The sequence below is a fragment of the Eschscholzia californica genome, unplaced genomic scaffold, assembly GCF_041429995.1.
Source record: "Eschscholzia californica isolate CP2 unplaced genomic scaffold, dmEscCali1.0.p SCAF_2, whole genome shotgun sequence".
Classification (NCBI taxonomy): domain Eukaryota; kingdom Viridiplantae; phylum Streptophyta; class Magnoliopsida; order Ranunculales; family Papaveraceae; genus Eschscholzia; species Eschscholzia californica.
Window position 1 is genome coordinate 38,434,706 of NW_028238309.1, and position 16,266 is coordinate 38,450,971.

The 16,266-nt window shown below is 35.9% G+C and overlaps 1 protein-coding gene across 2 annotated transcripts; it reads left to right on the top strand.

The window, feature by feature from the left end:
* The first annotated feature begins 682 nt into the window (after nt 1-682).
* Nucleotides 683-16,057, top strand: LOC147557746 (RING-finger, DEAD-like helicase, PHD and SNF2 domain-containing protein). Of its 2 annotated transcripts, XM_086659353.1 has the most exons (20): nt 683-1,036; nt 1,493-2,333; nt 2,449-2,655; nt 3,036-3,097; nt 4,268-4,772; nt 6,007-6,207; nt 6,773-7,028; nt 8,697-8,934; nt 9,017-9,186; nt 9,266-9,835; nt 10,343-10,509; nt 10,705-10,921; nt 11,019-11,222; nt 11,468-11,584; nt 12,653-12,895; nt 13,306-13,516; nt 14,110-14,405; nt 14,688-14,839; nt 15,071-15,335; nt 15,561-16,057. In XM_086659353.1, exons 2-20 carry the CDS (start codon nt 1,516-1,518, stop codon nt 15,831-15,833), a joined length of 5,172 nt encoding a protein of 1,723 aa, XP_086515479.1. In that variant the 5' UTR covers nt 683-1,036; nt 1,493-1,515; the 3' UTR covers nt 15,834-16,057. The 2 variants fall into 2 exon arrangements, with proteins under 2 accessions (XP_086515479.1, XP_086515480.1); XM_086659354.1 differs by lacking the exon at nt 3,036-3,097 and having other exon boundaries at nt 769-1,036.
* The last annotated feature ends 209 nt before the right edge of the window (nt 16,058-16,266 follow it).

Consider the following 16,266-nt stretch of genomic DNA (forward strand, 5'->3'; position numbering starts at 1 on the left):
AACACATACTAAATTCCACTTTCCTGCTTAATATGAACTAGTTTATTGTTGAACTAAATAAATTTTCAATTACCTATCAATATCCACGGACATCCAAATGTCCACGGAATTCTAAATTTTTTTTTTGAAATATTATTAAAAATATGTTATTTTAATATGATAAAACAATAATAATATTATTAAAATAATAAATATCTATGAATGTCCACAAATATTCAGATGTCTACGAAAGAAAAAATATTTTTAAAACATTATTAAAAATATGTTATTTCGTATGGAAAGACAAAAATAGAAGTATTAAAATAAGAAATATCTACCCTTCAAAAAAAAATAAGAAATATCTACTTATTTTTCATCAATGTCTACAGATATCTAGATTTACATGGAACTCCAAAAATATATTTTTGAAAAATTAGTAAAAAATATGATTTCTAACAATAATAATGATAAAATATTCACTACACATTTTGTTTATCTTTGAAATGTCTACAAGACTTTTTTATTATGGATTAAATGTCTTAAAATATCTATAGAATCTATGCTTTGAAATGTTTATATAGACATTTTGTCTATGGACTTTCTTCAAATGTCTTGACATGTCTGAAAATGTCTTGAAATGTCTACGAGACATTAAGTCTATGAGTCTCCTTCTAAATCCCTATTCACTACTCCCTTAATGCTTCCACATCATTTTTTTAAGATCTCAATTAAGTTTTGCACTGGAGATGTTTTTTCTCAAAAAAAAAATCTAAAATCCTAGGTCGCACTTAACATTTTAAGATTGAGTCTTGCATTAGAGATGGTCTTAAGACTCAAGATGCTTTAGGACGGGGCGGCCTAAAAATAGCAATACAACAATTCGAAAGGAGAGTTGAAGTACGAAAACGAAATTGGTTGAAGATTAAGGAGAGAAAGTTAAAGGTTGTTGTTACTCGAAGATGACGAGTACTTCGACTAAAATGTGACATAAAATTGAGAAGCTCAAAAGATTGCTAAACCTAACAGTTTGGATGCGTTAGTTCCTCGTGATTTTCAGGTAAAGTTTTTCTCTGATGAAAGATTTCCAATTAAATTGCTTCCTCCTTCAGTCCTTTCCCTCTGCTATAATTCTTCTCATCAATTATTTTTCAGAAAAAAAAATGATAATGAATGAAACCCGGACTTGTATTCTGTCTGAAGGGTAATCTCAATTGAATACTTTCTGTATTGGGTTTAGAATACTACTGATGAATTCGTTCTAATTAGGGCACTGGGTGGGTTAAAATTTGCTCAATTATGAGGTTTCCTATATAGTCCTACTTGTGACTTTCAAAAATTTGCTTAGAGATACTTGTTTAATTGTCAAGTATTCTCTGGTTTGATTTGGAGACGTTAAACCATCAGTCTAACTTGCTTATATTATTGACTTTCATGATTTTTCAGTTTGCCATTCATGTTAATTTAAGATTCTATAAAACCTGACTATCACTTGTATTTGGTGTTTGATTTGAAGTACGTGCATCCAACTGCTGTTTCATGGGTAAGAAGAAACAAGCCCGTCCTCGTAGGTCGGGTAAGATTTCAAAAAACTTTGATAGTTCCGAGCTAAATTTGGGGAATATTGCTAATTCGGAAACTTCAGAAACAAACAACAATGAAGAGAAAGTTGGCGGTTCAAATACGAAACCCTTTTTTGTCGATATTGATAAGACTTCTTGGACTACAAATGATGATCATCTTGATATTGCTGAAGTTGTTGTCAATGATTCGATGTCGAAACGGGGGTGTTTTACCCACATGTTTACTGAGGAATGCTGTAGAGACCCAAAGTTTTTTATTCGGTTCCGGTTGTCTAACATAGATAAATGTGAAAGTCGTGTTAGATTAGGTCATTTCCCCATTACATCTGCTGAAAATATCTTTCTGGAGATATGTAAGTCGGAGGACACTAATGACACAGAAATTGTAGTCTTCTCAGGAATCTTTGATGGTCCAAATGAAGGCGTCTCCGGTCTTGTTCATTTGGTTAGTCAAAAGATTTTGATGGTCAGGCCAGTTAAGGAACTTAGAGTGTCAGAGGATTTTATCTCTCTTGCGGTAAGGGTAGAGATACTTAAGAATGGCTTTAATGCATGTGAGTCACTTCTGGAGACCATTAGGAAACCGTGGAAAAGGAGTATGCTAAGTGTTATGGCTTGGTTACGACCTGAAGTTACAAAGACGGAGGAAATATATGGAATTGATAAGCCATTCGAGCTCGAAGCTCATATAGAGGCAGGAGGAGTTAGTAATGATTTAAGACAAAATACTGAATTCAATGCTTCTAGTTTCTATGCTGCCATTAAACCATCCAAGTGAGTTACACTGCTAATAGTATTTATCAATATTGAATTTTCAGTCAGTGTGTAATTTTTTGCTTTATGGCTGTGATGACTCATTATTTCCACTACTACTGTTTCATGCTCTCAGGAGAGAGCTATTGTTGGCTGATGAACTCCCTGACTTGCTTCCGGAATTAAGACCTTACCAACGTCGTGCTGTTTATTGGATGGTTCAAAGAGAGAAAGCAGCACCAGAGAATTTGGATTTAAGGAATGAAAGCCAGTTTGCTAGGCCTCTATGTGTACCTGTTCAATTTCTTGAAACACAAACAAGAATGTTCTACAATCCATTCAGGTACTCTTTTAATCAGTCACGGACTCACGGATGCAATCCTAGGTCATTGTAATGGGTGGAGAAAGATGTGGAGAAAAATAATTATCGACTATTTGAATAGTTCTATTTGAAATTCAGTAGTAATGAACAAATGGATATAACAATCTCACCCGGTCCCTTTTGCTAGGGAACACTGCAAACCATGAAATTCTTCTAATAAGAAAAGATAACGAACTCCACCGCTCTATGCAATTTCTGTTCTGAACAACAATGTCTTAACGTAATTCATTTTTATTATTGCAAAAAATTAATCAAGAAGAGATATCATCTTTCCCCGTAATAGTTTGTTAGCTTTTTGATGTTTTCTGTTTCCAATCTCACTGGTTGTGTTTAATTATTAGTGGAAGTATCTCGTTACATCCAGAATCATCCTCACCTTATGTATCTGGTGGGATCCTTGCCGGTAAGCCCGATTCTTTACTATGTCACCTTTAGAACTAATAGAAGTTTACTTTTTGACCTTATTATAAAATGTCCAGTGCTTTACTTTTTGTTGTAAAATAGATAGATCCGATCATCAGAATAGAGTAACATACCCTCTACAGCTCTATTACTCTTTTACTTTCATTCTTTATTACCGTAGGTTATATAAGGATATAGAAGTAAGAAATGGTTTTCGACTTTCATGGAACGGCAGTTTATCTATCGAATCGTACTTCACAGTTTACGGTTACTTATTTTATAACCTTGTCCTCCTTTCTCTGTTATAGCACTTGTGTCCTCTAAATAACAACTTTCAATATCTATCACATGTATCCCGCATACTGCCTCTATTCATAACTAATGAAAGCTTTCAGTTTCTTTTCGTTACTAGTCCTTTTGCCGTTGATAATCATACCATAAAGTATTGAGATATATCCAAGTTTTCTCTTTGTAAGTATGTGTGGTTTAGTCGCGGAGAGCAATAAATCTTAAGTGCTTGTTATCATACTTTTGTGGTATTATAAACATAAAATGCAACTATTAAGATATGCCAGTATCGATTCAACAAAATATTCTTGTTCCTTTAAAAGAAAGATATGCAAGTATTCTTTTTCCTGTAGGTGTGTAATCTATGCCAATGTTTATTGGTGAGATTTCACGTCATACAAAACACTGTAAAACTGAAATGCTTAGATTTCTTGCGGACTTGTTAACTTCTGCTGTTTAACTTCCGTTTCATCTGACACATACTCTTGTAAACAACGTTTTTTTGATACATAAAGTTTCTTGATAAAATATCACGTAGTGTCCACCGGGTGGTGTAGTGGTAGGACATCCCTCTTAAGCCCATGAGGTCTTGGGACCGAGTCTCCGTGGAAGCAGTTTATCACCAAGATTTATCCCATGTAATTTAGGCACTAAATAAAGTAGATGTTGTTGGGCTTTAGGCCTCTATAATTCTTGGTTAAACTTAGGCGATTATCGTGCTTATCACATCTTAATGATGTATCAAGGCCTTGTAACAATTAACGTAGATAGTAGTCGATATCTCGGGAAAAAAAATCATGTAGTCTTCAAAAAAAAAAAGGCTTCCGTTTCATTCGACACCTACTTATTTGCTTAACGTTGTTTTTATTGATTTTAATCACAGACGAGATGGGTCTAGGAAAAACTGTTGAACTGCTTGCTTGTATCCTCGCTCACCAAAACCCAATATTTGAAGGCAGCACAACGTTGGACGATGAAATCCAAGTTGGCACAGTTCGGAGGAGTAGTCTTAAGAGATTACGAGTAGAACGTATTGAGTGTTCATGTGGGGCTGTGAGCGAAAGCCCTGACTATAGAGGATTATGGGTACAGTGTGATATTTGTGATGCTTGGCAACATGCAGATTGTGCTCGTTACTCACCAGAAGGGAAGACTTCAGGTTTTCAAGCAGCTCCCAAGGGAAGACGCCATCTCAAGGTTGCATCTACAAAGACACAGAATCCTTCTAGAAATAAAATCTCTAGCAGTGTAGATGAAATGAATGGAAATTTTATTTGTCATCTGTGCAAGGAGTTGATTCAATCTTCGCAATCTCCTGTTATTACTGGAGCAACTCTTATTGTCTGTCCAACTCCAATAGTACAACAGTGGCATGCAGAAATCACCCGGTATGTTTCTCTTGTTCTTCTGTTTGTATATTATTCACACCGGTTTTGTTATTTAGCAATTTTACGCATCTCTTTTGTGTGTCCGTTGTATGTTATCCTTTTGTATTTGAAGAATGTCAATGTCACTAACTTTTTTATTGAGTACAAGGAATTTTACTGGTGTAAAAGGGCAGTAGTTTGTGGGACAGTAGGAGAGTGAGGTGAGGGTTGTTATGGTTATGGATAAGGTTGGGGCTAGAATTCCCAAGATTATTTGTTTCATCATCAACCTTAGACCTTCGAAATGTTTGGACAAACTGAGACACATCATATATGGGTCTATGGCATAGAATTCCCAAGATCATTTGTTGCGTCATCAACAAGAATTAGCCGAAAACTCGTGCCTTTACCACCTTCCATCTAATCAGCTATAAAACTGTAACTTGGCAATGTTGCTCAGTTGGTGCACAGAGCTTCTGTTTAAGATAAGTCATTGTTTCACAATCAAATGTAAAAGGTATTACTTTTTTTTTTTTAAGAATTGAAAACATAATTAGGGCATCTTTCTTCTCACAGTTTAAGTGTATAGCATGGAGTCCCAAGTCACCGAGTTTGGAAGAGGCACTCATTTCATTCTCTCACACCAACTCTTCAGCTCAGTTTTCGAGAGATGAACAGGATTTTGTAACTTAGTTTTTGGCACCCCGGTGCATAGAGCCATAGACTTGTTGCATAAATCCCTTTTTACCTTTCTTTATCTTTCCCCACCGTTTTGAGTCTTTTGACCAATTGCCTGACAAAAAGTGATTCAGTTATGAATTGGTAGAACTCGTCCGGGAGGAACTGGTAATAGAACCTGACGTTGTTTTGGACAGTACGAAATATACAAAGTTACTAACAAGGAAAAGATTTTCTTTTATCCAAAAATCTTGGAACATGCTGACTGTAGACTAAAGAAGCTGTTGAAGTTGGAAACAGAATGACCTGTCTGCTATTTGTCATTTCGGGGCCCTGTTAGTATTCTTATCGTTCCAAGTGCCTATTTAGCATTTTAGGGTTTTCATTTGTGAGACCGTGTACTCAAAATATGGGATGTTCGTATTAGTTTGCTCAGCTGCTTGTTGTTCCTTCTTCATTGTTGCATACATGTTAGATAATTGTTTCTTTAAGAGGGAAAAAATCGTTTCAAATAGTTGCAACTTGGAATTATTTATCAAATGAAGCTAACATATTGGTGTTTGCTCTTTTATCGTAGTCATATAAAACCAGGCTCTCTCAAAATTTGTGTTTATGAAGGTGTAAGGAATGCTACTCTTTCAGCTACACCTATTATGGATATCAGCGAACTTGTTAATGCTGATATTGTCTTGACAACATATGATGTCCTGAAAGAAGATCTCTCACATGACTCTGATAGGCATGAAGGAGATTGTCATCGCATGAGATTCAAGAAGAGGTTGGTTACATCATGCCATCTTCTTTTGTCATCAAGAGCTGAGTTTCTCTTTTACTATGTGCAATTTGCCCCACTTGTTCAAATATTTTTTCTGATATTTCTATAGATGTCATCAATAATATGAGATATTTTCTCAAAACACAAAATTAGTTATTGCAGTATTAGCATGCAAGCACGTCGCTGTAAACGAGTAACCAGTGTTTACATGTATGTATTCTTAACTAACTAGATGATTGCTCTAAAGAAATGTGGTTGAATTGTCTGAAGTAGTTTAAAATCTGTGCCACCATTTATAAGATTTTACCTATACGTCCTACTTTCCTGAACCTTTCGACGATTAAGTTTGTATGGTAGAGTGACACTATAACCGCAGTACTAGGCGGTAATGTTTCTCAGATTCAAGAAGTGCAGCTAGATGTTTACATAATATATGTAAATGAAAAAACTGGGGTGTTTTAAATGGACCTCGAGGCATCACATGAAAAGTGACATTGATACTTCCTTTTTAGAATCACATATTTCTTTTTCAAAAAATCGCCCTTAAAAATAGGCAATCTCTTTGTAGGTATCCAGTCATACCAACACTCCTCACAAAAATATTTTGGTGGAGAATTTGTTTGGATGAGGCACAAATGGTAGAGAGTAGTGTAGCTGCTGCTACAGAAATGGCATTACGGCTACATGGGAAGTATCATTGGTGTATTACTGGGACTCCTATACAACGTAGGCTTGATGACTTGTATGGACTCTTGAGATTCCTAAACGCTAGTCCCTTTGACGTTCACAAGTGGTGGAGTGCAGTTATAAAGGATCCATATGAGGTACAAAGATTTCTGATATTGTTAATTTCGTCTCTTGGAATCATGTTCTAAGGTGATTCCAACATATTAAGTGCTTTAATATCATGGAATCATGATCTAGATTCACTTGAGCTGCATAGAAGTCACTTGCAGTTTCCGGTTGTATATGTTTCCAATAGAATAACGGAATGTCCAAATAAACATTATGTGTAGACCGTAGTTTGAAGAAAAAAGAGTAATGAAGTTCAGTATTTTAGAGATTATGTCAATGCCTCCCAAAATGTGTTTTAACCATGCGACTCAGTAATATTCCAAGTAGATATAAAAGCAACAAACATATTATAAATATTATTAAGGTCAAAATATTTATAAATACTAAATTACGACTTTGTGTAACTAATTCCTTAATTTTCTCTTTCAACTTCAAATAAGGCGTTTTTTCCCACTACTTTTTTACAAACAATGCTTGCAAATCTTGCAAACTCGGTTTGCGGATGCGAAGCAAATTGAGTTCGCAAATCTCACGAACTCGGTTTGCAAATGCGAACTGGGCTTGCAAATCTTGCAAACTCTGTTTTCAGAATGCAAACTCAATTTACAGTTTTTGCAAGCTCGGTTTGCTGATCTTGCAACTCAGTTTGCAGATCTTGCAAACTCTGTTTGTAGAATGGAAACTCAATTTGCTGAGTGTCTGTTTTCAAATCTCAATGAAAAAGAAATAACAATTGAAAGTTTCTACTTCTTCAAATGTAACAAAGCGTCTTCTTCTTCATGACATGATGTCAGTGGACAATGAAAACAAATCAAAGTCTTCACCATGATTGAACACACCAAGTCTTCGTCCATAATCGATCAAAAGAAACAATAATGAAAACAAATCGAAGTAGAAAGCTCGAAACCTACTAACTTTTCACCCATAATCAAAACAACGAACTATGGAAACTAATTGAAACAAACCAGCTCCTTCATCTATAATCGAACATAAAGAACAATCAAAACTAATTGAAAGAAACCAGCTCCTTCAGGCTTCATCTGTAATCTTTGTCCAAAAACCTAATCGATTGTTTGTTGAGTTGAAGATATAAAGAGAGAGAAGAAGAGGAGAGGAAGATGATGAGTCGGTGATAAAGAGAGAAGAAGATGAGAGGAAGATGATGAGAGAAAAAATGAAAGTGAAGAAGACGGAAGTATTTCTGGTCCTATATTCAAACATGACTGACAATTACATATATTATTATATTATTACACATTTTAGTTACTCCCTCCGTCCTAAATTCTATTTTGGTCCGTCCAAATTAAGAGTCCTATTTTTTGTCATATTAAATCCCTACCTTTTCCAATTGTACCCTTGTATCGGTGTTTCCAGTATGTAATGTATGTATTAGTTAAAATGTAGGATATTTATGTCCCTCTATATTGTTTTTGTCTATACAAGATTTCTAATTTTTTGTATTGGCCATATAAACTATAAGATTTTTGTTTGCACATATATTGGCCACCATGTATATACCCATTTCCTGTGAGCTGCATATCCTGCTAATTACAGGCTAATGGGGGATAGATGCGAGGATAAGGATGTCAATCAAATTGCAAATTTCTGCTATCCCACTGCCACACATTGTCTTAAGTTAGTCCATCTCTTTGTTCAATTTCTTACGATTGACTTCCGTTTCTAAAATTCCGTATTAGAGGAAGGATGCTGGTGCTATGCAATTTGCACACAAGTACTTCAAGCAAATAATGTGGCGTTCATCCAAAGCAGATGTGGCTGATGAATTGCAGCTTCCGCCACAGAAGGAATGTGTCTCCTGGCTTTCCTTTTCCCCGATTGAGTTACATTTTTACCAGAGGCAACACGAGACTTGTGTTACTTATGCTCATGAAGTTATTCAATGCTTTAAAGACAACATCCAAATCAAAATCCAAGGTAACTTTTGATGCTTGTCATAATTATATCAATAAAAAACCATACTTAAACCATTTCCTTGCATTGACTCTTCTTTATTCAGATTCTGAATCATGTAAGCTATCCGAAGATCTATTTCTCACCCATACTGAGGCTTCAAAACTGTTGAACTCTTTATTGAAGCTACGGCAAGCCTGCTGCCATCCTCAAGTGGGCAGTTCTGGGTTGCGTCCTATGCAACAAGCACCTATGACTATGGAAGAAATATTAGAGGTGAGTCGTAGAAGAATTTTTTGTTTTTCTTTTTTAGGTTTTAGGGTTCTAAAACTTCTAATGGATCCTTTATATATAGGTTCTGGTGGGAAAATCTAAGATTGAAGGGGAAGAAGCTTTGAGGAAACTAGTTGTTGCTTTGAATGGGCTGGCTGGAATAGCTGTGATTGAGCAAGACCCATCCAGAGCAGTATCAATGTACAGAGAGGCACTAAGTTTAGCTGAAGAGTACTCTGATGACTTTCGCTTGGACCCTTTGTTGAATCTTCACATTCATCATAACCTAGTTGACTTACTCCCTCTCGGCTCCAATTATTCAAAAGAATGCCACACAATTGGTGGAGAGTTATTTGAGCAGGCCAAAATGATACAATTCGGACTTCATGCAGTTGACGAGTTTGAGCAGTATCCCTTGAAGAGACAAAAAGTAATCAAGGACTGCCCGTCTGATCTAACCACTGATGACGGAAAATCAACTGAGGACCGAAAACAAGTTATGGAAAATGATGCTGAGCCCGGAGTGTCGTCAAAAACCTGTAGTGTGGATTCGTTGAGAATTACCTGCAAAAATATTCAAGAGAAGTACTTGTCTGTTTTCATTTCAAAGTTATCCCTGGCTCAGCAAGAGTTCAGAAATTTACATATGCAGGTATTCAGATGTTTCTTTTAATCGTTTAGATTACATGTTTGCATTACACAATTTAGATATTGCATTTATGTCCATTGTCATTGCCTTTGGGATGGCTTTCACTAAGTAATTCCTAACCCATGCCGTCTGGCAGACTGAGTTTCATTATAATGGTTCAAATGATGCAATTTCTTTGGTTCGTGATTTGGTGATTGATACATATATCTCCTGGAGTCAGGAACTTAAAATTTTCTTAGATTTGCACATATTGCTTTCCCAATTCCAATCAGTTGCACAAATTGGCTAGAATGTTCGTTAGATTACCACTGATTCACTGAAAGAAAACGAAAATGTTGGTAGCCTAGTGGTGGTATCTTATACCTGAGGGCTAGAATAATTTTGATATTGCTCTACTATCTTTTGTGTTCGGTAGTAGGTTCTGACTTCTGCAGAAACTTCCAGCCTATCTCATTGATTTAGTCTTTAGACATGATTAGTAGTTGATTGTGGGCTTTAATGTCTGTAAAGGTATGTAACACATTTAGCAACCAACAAGATCAGCATATATGTTGGTGGCTGGAAGTTCTTCACCAAGTAGAGCAGAGCAAGGACTCCTCAGATGAATTAGTGAGAAGAGTTTGTGAAGCTGTCACTGGAACATTAAGCAGTTCTAAGTCGTCAAGAATTGCTTCAAGGTAATTTTTTATTCTGATATTTTTCTGGGTGATAATTTACCCCTAATGTGTTTGGACTTCGGATAAAAGATATAAACAAAATTTAGGAACGAGGATTTTAAAGTATAAGTGGTAATGTTTGGTTGTATATTTTGTTCCAATCATTTCTTAATTTTTCTTGATCAGATTCATTTTTCCAATTTGCTTTTAATCCAGGTTTCAAAGTGTAAGTGGTCTTAAGTATTTACTTCAAACTGGTATTGATTCAGTAGAAAATTCTAGACAAGCTCTTCTTGGACGGCTTTTGGAGATTAATCAAACAATGGATAACCCTAGGAATGAGGATATTTTACGTATGAGATTCTGTCGAAATTGTCAAAATAATGGTGATGGTCCTATATGTGTGCTTTGTGAATTGGACGAGTTATTTCAGGTTGATACTTACTTTTCAGCCCTCCTCGTCTTAACATTTATTTTGTAAGGGCAGTTTAAATCCTTAATATTTCCATATGTACTTTATCTCGTTGTAGGAATATGAGGCTAGGCTCTTTCGTCTTACAAAAGGTAGTGACGGGGGAATGATTGCATCAGCTGAGGAGGCTGTTGACTTGCAAAAGAAGAAATCCCAACGAAATCGTTTCTATTGGGGTTTATCACAGCCTAAGGATGCTTCACTCTCATCCTCTGTCAGCGAGAAGAATAAGAAACAGAGGGATGTGGGGACAAATGTGGTGGTTAGTTCCTTACTGAATCTAATTTTCTGTAGGGTTGAACTCTAATATTTCCTGCTAATCTGGTCAATTTCTAACCGAGATACTTGCTTAAAAGGCCAATTTGTCTTACCTGGTGAATAAACATTTACGTAATGGCTGGTTTGCCTTCGAATCAACAGATGGCTCTGGACTTGTTTAGCTTCTTTCTGTACCACTGAACTTGACCCTACATAATGATTTCCCTAATGAAGATATAAAACTGTCAGGTTTCCAGATCTCCCTCTGAATTGGAAATTGTCCTCGGGGTCATAAAGAACTATAGCAAAGCACAATTCGGAAGAGATGTAATGTTAGCAGCTAACAAGCATCTAAGTCTGTTTGAGGTACAAACGTTCTGCACTGAGGTTATATTGTTTTTATGCACTATCGCTTTTGAAAATACATATCTGTCTTGGGGTTTGACCTAAACACATGTGAACTCAGTCTATCCAAGCGATTAGATTAAACACAAGTTACACAACTAAGTAAGCAAATCAAATATATATATATATATATAAGACTCCAAATATACTAAAATTTCCAAAATTTGCTACCTAAGATGCAAAAACACTTTATGGTACTTCTTATATTTAAAAACTAACCCAGATAACAAGTAAATAAATAAAATTAAAAGGTAAACAAAGAAAGTCATGTATAAGCAAAGATCTGATGTGGAGAATTCCCTCAAAATATCTTAACTCACATCGTTTCCCCTGCCTTCAAAAAAAAGTTTGTCCTCATAATTTGCCCTTGTATGTACTCGTGAAGGTTGAACTATGGTTTGACTATTTGACCAAATACCTGATGTCTGGAATGTGAACTTACACAAGCTTTGAACATTAGTTCGTACAAAAAAATATCTCCTTGTTTTATTCACCTAGGTTAGTCGTCAGGAAATTGTTGGTTTTTCAAGGTTAACTTCACGAACTATCTGTTGTTTTAAATATCAAGATTCACCGCCTGAGTTGTAAATATCACCTCGGCCTCAACTTTACCTCCGAAGGGAAACAGGAGCACTTCGGATTGACAAAACAAGAAGTTTAGAGGCTGCAAAGTGATTGTAGAAGTAATTGATAGTACAACTTTCTGCTACCACTTCGTAGGACTAGTGCTACCACTTCGCCGGAATACTGAAGGCAGTGAAATGTGAAAAGATAATAAATCTGACTTTAGGGAGGCAAATAAATTCCCCTACACCTAAAGAGAAATTGTAAAGACACTCTATGGGAGAAGATAAATCATGTTATTAATTCCAACAAATGTACTCTCTTGGTTTACTAAAATATGTTTTTTCAATATTCCAACAAATTTTCTTTTTTCCTTGTAGAGAATTAATATGTATTATCCAAGTCACTGTAGGATTTGATGAATAATTTTAATATGGATCTCACTTTTCCCTTTTTCTGGCGAAGGCTATGCGCAAAGAGTATGATCAAGCGAGGTGCTTGGCTAATGCACAAGCTCAAACTCTCCGTGCTCATGATGAGATTAAAATGGCAACTTCACGATTGCGTCTAAGAGAAAGCGAGAATGACACTTCGCTTGATGCTCTAAGTTCAGAAGAATTAGTCGCAACAAATGTTCAATTTTCACATGAAAAGTTCATGTCCTTGTCCTCATTATCGCGCATAAGAGGGCAACATCGTTACTTAAAGGTACAAATATGTTTTTCTTGTATAGTTAGACTATTTATTTCAGGGTTTCCTCCGTGTACTGCAATTATAAATTATTAGTTCCTGTTCAGTCTGGAAATCTAAGATGCCCTGAGGATAACTATAAAAGAATGCCAGTATATGTCGCATACCTGATTTGAGCATAGCCCCAGAAGGAGGTGTAGTTGCCTAGTTAGTTATGCAATTTTCCCCGGGAATGAGCTATACAGCTTTAAGCGAATTTGCTTCTTGTGAATCTACGTATACTGCACTAGTAACATGTATGCCTTTAGTTATAGGGGTTTACTGTGAGCTCTCTATAGTAAGAGAAAAATTCTAGACTTTGTATTGCCGTATTTCTTTCCTTTGAATTGCTAAAGACATTTACTGACCTCCAAACAAATTATGTTCAGGGTATGGTTCTTTCAAGACAAAAGGCACAAGTGGATGTGCCTAATTCTCCTACACACCTAGATGCAGGTGACTCATCATCTGTTTCTCCTTGTACACGAGAACAAAACCAGTGCAGAAGTAAACCTGAGTTTGAGGCTTGCCCAGTTTGTCAAGAAAAGATCACCAGCCAAAAGATGGTTTTCCAGTGCGGGCATGTCACTTGCTGTAAATGTAAGTCCTTTGCGTGCACCTTTCTGCTGATACTCCTATATAAATAATTGTGAAAACTGCAAAATGTATACTGAAAATACTTTTTGGAGCAAAAGCTTGAAGGATCGGTAATAAGAGAAATGACAGAATATCTAAAGAAGCAGAAAAGAAGTTCGGCTATATTTTATAGAGATCAAAACTTCTTCATTGATTATTAACTAGTTTCTTCAGAGTGTTGAGAAGATAGTTAAGACAAGTTGTTCTTAGCTGAACTTCTTCATCGATTATTTTCTAACTAGTTTCTTACAAGGAGATACCCCAGATAAATACAAAGAATGTGTAAATATTATAATACCCTTACATTAACTACATATATAAATACCCTACATAAAAAGTTAAAGAGTGGTGCGGATGAAGAGCCTTAATATCCATCCTATATGTATGCTTATGTGTTTGTGGGGATAAAGGGAACTGGAATTTGAACAAGTAATCTCAGATTTCGAACTGTTGCAAGTTCCATTTACCACACTTACATATTAGTACTTGTGATGAGAGAAATTTGGTACTTAGCTTCGAATATTTTATGATAAATTTCAGTGGTTGCTGCTTTGCAGGTTTAATCGCAATTGTAGAGAGGAGATTGAAATATCTCGGTAGGGCTCGAGATAAATGGGTCATGTGCCCAACTTGTCGACAACATACAGATTTTGAGAATATTGCTTATGCTGATGATAGACAAAGCAAAACCTGTGATTCTGGTACACAATATGCATCCCAAGGGCATGAAATGCTTGAAGTTTCAACTAATGGTCCAGGTGCAGGTAGAAAGGAAATGTGCAGTTCTGGTATAACATGTGCATTCCAAGGGAACGAAGCTTCAATAAATGTTCAAGGTTCATATGGAACAAAGGTGTAAACTTTTACTTCAATTATCTTTTGATTAGAAACTGCTTACTTCCCAAGTATCAGTTTATGTTGCTTCTGTTCTCTTCGAGTAGAACAAATTCAAGTTTTTCCTCGTATTGCACTTGCAAATTTCTCAAGCACCACCCTTTCGCAGTTGCTTCAGGATTAATAGTTTATCTTTGGGATGCATAAATTTAATATTATTCAAAACAAGTGTTGGTGGTTCTCTTTCTGTCACATACTAGATCTTAAACTCTCCACAATGAATATTATTTGTGTGATGAAGATAGAAGCAGTCACAAGGAGAATCCTGTCGATTAAGTCCAGCGACCCAAAAGCAAAAGTTCTGGTCTTCACAAGTTGGAATGACGTCCTTGATGTGTTGGAACATGCTTTCCTTGCTAACAGCATAAGCTATATCCGTATGAAAGGAGGCAGGTAATCAGGTGTATTAAGATCCAACGTTTAGTTCTGAATACATTAATGGCCTGTTTCTGTTTTCTTATTTCTTTTACTAGCTCAACTTAGAACTTCATTCAGAGTGTATCTGAGAAACTTTAACTGCACATTATGGATATGTAATTCAAGAAATAATATTAGTAATCTAATTTGGTGGACTAATCCGGAATAGATGTTAATGGTTACGTCATATGGGTATGTAAACTGCAGGAAATCACATGTTGCAATCGCACAGTTCAAAGGGCGAAAGAGCGGTCCAATAGGAACTGGTGAAATACCCGATCAAGAACCAGAAGAGAAGTTTGTTCAAGTGCTACTGCTTTTAATTCAACATGGAGCTAATGGTCTTAATCTCTTGGAAGCGCAGCATGTTATTCTTCTAGAGCCACTTCTCAATCCTGCAGCAGAAGCACAGGCGATCAACAGGGTCCACCGTATAGGGCAATCCAAAAGGACACTTGTTCATCGTTTTATAGTAAGAGATTTCATAACTTATTTCTTTTTTTGTTTATGCAATTATCACCATATATGAGGCGTCAAAGATGATTCTATTTTTCATTATATTTCGGTGTCTCAATAGTAGTCGGGGCTGAGACCTTTCAATTTTTGTTTGCATGTGCATGCATATATGGTGAGTCGGTGACATGAATTTAGTTTTGACTAAATGTTTCTTGTCTTTTTTAAATCCCCCAACTACTAGGTTAAAGACACTGTTGAGGAAAGCATCTACAAATTGAACAGAGGGAGGATAAGTAGTTCAATTATCAGTGGGAACACGAAGAATCAAGATCAGCCAGTCCTGACACTGAAAGATGTTGAATCTCTCCTATTCTCTTCTGTTGTTTCTCCCTTGCCACTCCAAGAAAACGAGAGCATTGCCAGTGGAATTCCGACTCCAAATTTAATGCATTTGCCTCCTGCCGTTGCTGCTGCTATAGCTGCCGAGAGGAGATCAAAGGAGGCGTCAGCGTGATCATGATTCAAGTGTAGAAGGTGTAAATAATTTGTTTATTTGCAGTGCCGACTATTCAAAGAGTATTGGAACTTTAGATTTATAGCTATCCGAAGTTTATGTTAGAGTTGAAGCTTTTCCTTTTATTTTAAAAGTTGAACGACTAAGAGAATGGATTAATAGTCTCTTAGGAAACATCTAATTATTGGAGCAATACATTAATTTATAAGTTATAATTTGATTTATAATTGCACGAAATATCCAACAAAGATTAATCTGTATAAGTAAACCGAAAAAAGAAAAATCAAACACATGGAACTGTATTGTTGGACATACCACAATTAGAAAATATGTCATGTTGTAAAGCCCATCATTATTCACAACACGTCAACTCGTGTTTTCCCGTAAGTATATGCTGGTAAAAAACAAATATTCACAAATTTATATAAGAGAA

Excerpts from the sequence above, each read along its gene's own strand:
- LOC147557746 (XM_086659353.1), top strand. The coding sequence starts at position 1,516 with ATGGGTAAGAAGAAACAAGCCCGTCCTCGTAGGTCGGGTAAGATTTCA. Across the intron at positions 7,029-8,696 it reads TTATAAAGGATCCATATGAG|AGGAAGGATGCTGGTGCTAT; the intron begins GTACAAAGATTT and ends ATTCCGTATTAG. Across the intron at positions 15,336-15,560 it reads CACTTGTTCATCGTTTTATA|GTTAAAGACACTGTTGAGGA; the intron begins GTAAGAGATTTC and ends CCCAACTACTAG.